At 33.6% G+C, this 6,877-nt stretch overlaps 1 protein-coding gene across 7 annotated transcripts in view; it reads right to left on the bottom strand.

Annotated features, from left to right (window-relative positions):
* Positions 1 to 561: 561 nt before the first annotated feature.
* acbd4 (acyl-CoA binding domain containing 4) overlaps positions 562 to 6,877 on the bottom strand; it is a 34,533-nt gene continuing 28,217 nt past the window's right edge. For all 7 annotated transcript variants that reach the window (XM_052610756.1, XM_052610753.1, XM_052610755.1 and 4 more), the window contains 3 exons: positions 1,380 to 1,582; positions 947 to 1,000; positions 562 to 817 (listed from right to left, as the gene is read on the bottom strand). In XM_052610756.1, the coding sequence (XP_052466716.1) occupies positions 704 to 817; positions 947 to 1,000; positions 1,380 to 1,582 (371 nt within the window). In that variant the 3' untranslated portion in view covers positions 562 to 703. The remainder of the gene's footprint in view (positions 818 to 946; positions 1,001 to 1,379; positions 1,583 to 6,877) is intronic.

Here is a 6,877-nt window from a genome sequence, read left to right as displayed (position 1 = left end):
TGACCATTATATATATATATATATATATATATATATATATATATATATATATATATATATATATATATATATATATATATATATGCAACGGTTTAGTTTATTTGTGTATTCTCTCATTATCAAACATCACAGTCAGAATATGGTGTTGCTGGTTCTTGGTTGCCACTTGAAGGCCCCTGCAGCCACCCCCCCCCCCCCCCTTTTAGATTTAAAAAAAAAAATAATTTGTCAGTTATACATAGTGCTTGGCATCCTGCAAGTAAGATCAGCTGGACTGTAATCCTTTGTTGTGGTGCAAGATAGCATTTACAAGATCAACCAATCAAGGTTTCAACCATCAGCACAGATATACTAAACATGACTAATTTTCAAAATATGATAGTATGTATCTCATAGTATGTTTCTCATACATTACTGACAAAGTCTATGCACACACCTACATTTAACCAGAATTATGTGTAATGCATCATTGACATAAAATTAAACAGTTAACTCCAGGATGTCTCCGAGAACTGCATTCATCTTGTTCATAAAAGATTAAAAAATCAGATTTATGAGATATGAGATTAGAACATTTACTCTCTTCACATCATGATAACAAAGTGCTACACTTGAAGCAGCAAACGCTAGTTCACAATTAATTAGTTATCATTATGACATTTACTTTCATTTGAACTCAGTACAGTAAATTCATAAGCACATATTAATCTTTTCTTTTCCTCCGTCTCAGCAGAAACAACAGTGCCTGAGTCACAAAAGGCCACACTAACAACAGCAGCAATGTACGTCTAGAGATGTCAAATGGCCACCATTTCTCCTGTAAAACAGAAATTTAAATATTAAATAATTCTCTTTTACATACATATTTGATCAAAATACACACCATATGATTGAAAAGCAGTGACAAGCAGGAACTGAGTCATACAAAGAATGCAACATGTTTTACCTCAGTCTCTACAGCTGTCATTTGTAAATAGGATCTCCGGTGTGAACTTTGAGCCTTAAAACAAATATAAAGATAAAATAAAATAAAGACGTGAATTTTTATTTGCTCATCAAAATCACAAGTGGTGGAATTAATAAAAAATAAATAGTGATGAAGAAAATATTTTGCAAAAAAGTAATAATGACATTAAAAGTTGCATAACATTTATGACATGCCATAATAACATCTATGGCTAAACTTTCTGGCAATCAGATTGTTTATACTTATGCTATTCCTTCGATTCTTAAAACTTTTCTATTTTTTTTTTTTTTTACATTTATTAATTTTATATTTTAATTAATATTTGTTTACTGAAACCATACAGAGTTTTGTCTATTTTATTTGTACTGCTCAGTATACAAATAACAATTTAGCTTTTATTCAGCTTTCTTACATTTGCAGTTGCAAGACCTTCAACCACCTCTAGTCGTTCCATGACACTCTGCATGTCCTCCCTAAGTTGCCATACGGCTAGAATAATCTGCTGCTCCACCTGGCTGTTCAGTAGCCTATCAGGACCACCCTCAGAATCGTCTCTGCCCCCTTGCCCTGAACCAGCCCCTGAGGAAAGCCGCTCTGCCCACCCATCCATATAACCTGGAACAAAAACATAAGTATACATAATGTTTTTTGGTTTCAATGTTGGGGATAACATCCACACTTTCGAGATCACCCTGGTCTGTTTGCACTAATAATGTGATGTATATACCAAATCAGCATATTAGAATGATTTCTGAAGGATTAACTGACACTTAAAGCTGCCATAATGGCTGCTGAAAATTCAGCTTTAGGAATAAATTACATTTAAAATTGGAACATAAACAGTATTTTAAATTGTGATAATATTACATTTTCTATTGTATTTTATTCAAATTAATAGTCTTGGTGTGCATAAAAACTTTGTCATATGTTTATGTTAGTCTTAAGGTTATCTATAAACTATTGTTTTCCAAAACACTGACAAATTTAGCATTTGGAAGATATGTATTCTGTCAATATAGATCAACAAAATTAGATAACATCATTTGCACTTTAGCTTCTCATAAAATTTTCTCAAATGCTCTTGAGGGTCTGAAGCATCCTGGCCCTTACACTATAACAACACTAAAGCTGCTGAAATTGGTAAATTCTTCACACATTCATTATGTTATGTATGATTAAATGTAAATAGTTTACTATATAAGGGGTAAGGAGTGATTCTGAAAGTTTAAACAAGCTTTCCATTGGAGTAAATGAAGTCTGGCTTCTCGTGTCACCTTCAAAGCACGCACACAGAGTGCTCCGATTGAGAGACACAATATTGCAGAGACAGATAATTTGGGGACCACAAAATGTATCCAACCCATTTGAATTCTACACCGTAGTATTTTAAACCACAATGAACTAGATAAAACATTAATCATTATACATCCTCTGTATTATAAACAGCAAATTTGAAGAACAGGGGCCTTTTCTTCGTATGTCGCTTATTACATCCGAGATCAAATGACACATCCAAGATGATATCATCGTGCTAATCCTGATCCGGCTAATTGGGTTCTTCGAACACACCTGTTGTGTATGATTAGTATCGCTGGATTGAGTTATGTGAGATAATTGCGCGTTCATGTGTTGTCTTAAAAGGGGATATGTATCGATAATCGAAACCATGATCAGCAGTGCAGCAATTGGCTGGTGGCAAGACGGCAATGTAATGACTTCATATAATTTAAAATGACACCCGACGAAAAACTTGACAAATTTCTGGATTTTTATAAGGAAACAGCCAAGCAAACAAAACTACATAAATGTGATAATAGATACATGAGACAGATAATAGATACATGTTTTTATTTTATTAGATTTTTTTTCATTATTCCCAATTGTTTAGATTCGCAATTTATAATAGTTGTGCAGTCTTTACATTTTTATTTCAATGTAGAAATTATCTATTCATTTCATTTTATATTTGGACAGATTTGTTACGTGACAGCATTAGTGAAAGTTTCTAAAGGGTCAATATCATGATATCTGCATCTCCTGCACTCCATCAAGCCACTCTAATAATAGCGGTCATCACTCAAAATAATGCACGACTCTATTATCTGTATAGCATGTGTGTAAGACTCTAATACAATTATGAAGTAATAATTTTATGACAAATAAATATTTCAGTGAGTAAAACTGTCTGTCTATAGTAGGCTGTTATGGACTACACAACATTTTTATATTATTTTTAAATAATTTTTGTAATGATTATTATTTAAAATTATTGTCCCTGGATCAGTACGATACTCTTGTAATAAAGTAGCGGTGGTAGCAGGCATATTTTGAGTATCAGTTCTGGTTGAAAAGAGGCGATCTAATCCTGTTTACATGAAATAAACCTGCTCCCGTGCAGGTTTAAGCTAACGGACCTGTTGCTATGACAGCAGCTCCGGGATGAGCTTCGAAAGAACCAAATGATCCAAGATCACGCCAAATCGTCAACATTCAAATCCAGCTAACTGAGTTAGCGACGTACGAAGAACGGGCCCCAGATTATAATGCTATTGTTGTTGTTATTATTATTATTTTATAATAGTTACAGCTCTACATTGAATCTAAAGAAGAAATCTAGAAGACTTAATTTTGTATAAAACTGTGGCTGTTGCGCAAAAAACATACTGACTATTTAAAAAAGGGCACACAATATGTCCCTTGCTAACTTCCTGTTTCGGTGGAAATTACATTAACACACTGAATAATGCTGTGTGGGATCTATGTAAATGAATGGGTTCTAAACTGCACATTGCCGGTAAAGGTAATTGATTAAAAAAAGTCAATTTCTTTATCCAAGCAATTTTGAAGGAAATATTCTATTAACACAAACATATATCTATAATTAATTAGCAGAAATTGATTAAAATGTAAAATTAATATTACAATACAAGCTTAAGTTGTATGTTGTTTATGTAATGCATGCATCATCTTTCTTGAAACAGAATGCTTGGGCATAAAGCTTTAATTTCCTGATTGAACAACATTTTGACTTAAGGCAGCACAAATTCTATGGAATTTTAAGGCATCGTGGCATATGGAAATTAAGTGTTATATGTATATACTGTTGAAATTGTTATTTAACCAAAGTTTAAAATATCTTAACTACTTTAAAATGCGTGCTGTTAACAAAACAATTGTTGAATAATTTACATTTAGGTGTACAAATATAAACTCTCTCTCTCTCTCTCTTGTCAAAAACAAGTAAACCAATGCACAAATTACTAAATGGTAGGGAGAGAGAGAGAGAGAGAGAGAGAGAAAACACTTGAACACTTTTGTTGTGTGATCTTTGATGTTCACTCACTTAGCACATGCATTTAGATTAAAACTAAATCATAAAAAAATACAATTCATAGGGGCATTCACTATAAGCATGATTTATTTTCAACCTTAGGCATACATGACTTTCTGGCGAAAGTGAACCTAGTAGCCTGTGTGTAATGTGCTAGGTAATACTACTGTCCCTCTCGTTCTGCAACAGTACAAATACATGCACGCGTTGCGCGTTTTGCTTGCTTGAGTGTTTTTGCATCATATGAGTGGCTTTGAATATAAATCGCAGCACGTCTCAGATTTAAAAAAAAACAAAAAAACAAAAAAAAAAAACCTTTTCTATTTGTGAAAAATATCACAGGACATTTATAACGAGTGGTTCCCTGCATTATTACAGCAAAGCACATCATTACAGTACTATGTCATGGCAATAGAGCAGCTATAATGCTATTAAATTACAGATGATGCATAGAGCAAATAAATGAACAAAGAAAGTAACAAAAACTTGTAAAATATATTTTAATGGGCATAATTAAGTATGAAAATAACTGAGGGATATACAATCAAACCAAAAATTATTCAGAGACCAGATATAATTTTTAATATATTTTTTTTACTAGTGGGTGCAGGACACTATAGTTCATTTATGTAAGTGAGGGTGGCAAAATAAATTAAACTGTGACAAATTATACCCAAAAATTCTTCAAATAGTGTACTACCAGTAAAACTGATACAAAATTGGGACTAAAATTATTCATACCAAGTCTGGGAAAAAAGTTCAGGTTTGCATGAACCTGGATGGCAGCATGCCCAGGAGACTACAGACAGTCATTAAGGCTAAGGCTAAGGTTGCATGACTAAGTATTGATAGTTGTGTAAATGTCATACTAACAGCTGTCTGAATAATTTATGGTTGATTATAATCCATTGCAAACCTTTCTATCAAAGTTATCTAACATTATCAAGATGAATTTGTTCTGACAAAGTTTAACTATGAGTTCTTGTCATATTTTATTACCATCTTCTAAACTATATAAAATAAACTGTGATAATGTGAAATGTTGAAGTTATTAAACTTGGGCCCATTTCATGTGCAGTTATGCAGGAATGGGGACTGGGTGGGTTTTCGGATATGCAGGCCCATACGCAGAAGACTCATTGCCCTGGTCACCACTCCAGTTGCTGCTGTTTTTATTTGCACTGTGGCCCTGTGGTCAATGCAGATGACACATGGCTGGGCATAGTATATCATATACATAGAAGAATATCATATACACCTAGGATGACGTCAGGGTGAGTCATTTATGGTTTAATTTTCATTTTTGGCTGAACAGACCCTTTAATTACTCATCCTCATGTTGTTCCAAACCTGTAAGACCTTCGTTTGTCTACGGAACACAAATTAAGATATTTTTGGTGAAATCCGAGAGCTTCTGACACTGCCTAGACAGCAATGCAACTGAAATATTCCCAGGCCCAGAAACGTAAGGACATCATTAAAATTGCCCATGTAACATAAGTGGTTAAACATGAGGGTGAGTAATTAATGACAGAATTTAAATTTTTGAGTGAACTATCCCTTTAAGAATCAGATCATTTAGTGAAGCTTTTCTAATTAGATGCAGATGTAATGTAAGCAAGGGCTCCACCATGACAAGAATAGCAATGTGTAGTGTGATTATTTACAAGGCAAAAAAATCTAAATGGAATTTAAAATTTATATTGATATATTTTTCTTGTAATCTATTTACAATGCACATATCTATTTTGACGTGCCATATTTTTGTCCCATGCTAGTATCATGTCAGTTGCATATTCAGAGTGAATCATGCATTTATATGTATATGTCACTTTCAAAACTTTGTGTGTAATCAGCCGTTGGTTCTCTTGGCAGCATGAAAAACAACGGTGTGTCCAAAATTGTGTACTGAGTAGGTAATACATTTGAATCTGAATTTACTTAACCATTAAAAAAGTATGTCCATATATTATAAATATGGGTAGAATGAATACAATTTGGACGTACTACATCTGCCATATTGATACTGTCACATGAACTACCAGTGACAGTTGCACTTCAGTGCCATTCATAAATCCGCTCCCATGGCCACATGGGATATCAAAGTGTCCATCGAATATGCATTTCAGAATCCGGGCTTAAAAAATAGGTTATCCGGGTACATTTCGCTTAACTGATTTTCGAATACTGTGAATTCGGCCATACTACTCTCCTCGCATACTGTTCTCCGCCTACTACGTAGTAGAGAAGTATGCAATTTTGGTCAAAGTGGAATACTTTTATTCAACAGATTATAGCTATATAGCCCCAAAAGTGCAAAAGGCCACTTATTTTACAAATCATTAAAAAGCTGTTACTAATTTCAGTTCGCATTCTCACAATGTTCCATTAAAATCAATAAGGTTATCTACATAGCATAATGAATCTCTTACGTACATCGGGTCATTGTTTGTTAATGAAAGAGGAGTCGGGAGAGCGAGCATAATTCAACATTGAATAAAAACTCTGGCATTTTGAGCAGTGAGTGGACTCTTAACTTAAACACCTCTGATTGGCCATTGAGTTCAAGAGATCAACAA

This window comes from Carassius gibelio, chromosome A12 (assembly GCF_023724105.1).
Source record: "Carassius gibelio isolate Cgi1373 ecotype wild population from Czech Republic chromosome A12, carGib1.2-hapl.c, whole genome shotgun sequence".
NCBI lineage: Eukaryota > Metazoa > Chordata > Actinopteri > Cypriniformes > Cyprinidae > Carassius > Carassius gibelio.
The sequence above is the reverse complement of the archived record's forward strand: the minus strand, read 5'-3'. Positions and strand labels throughout refer to the sequence as shown.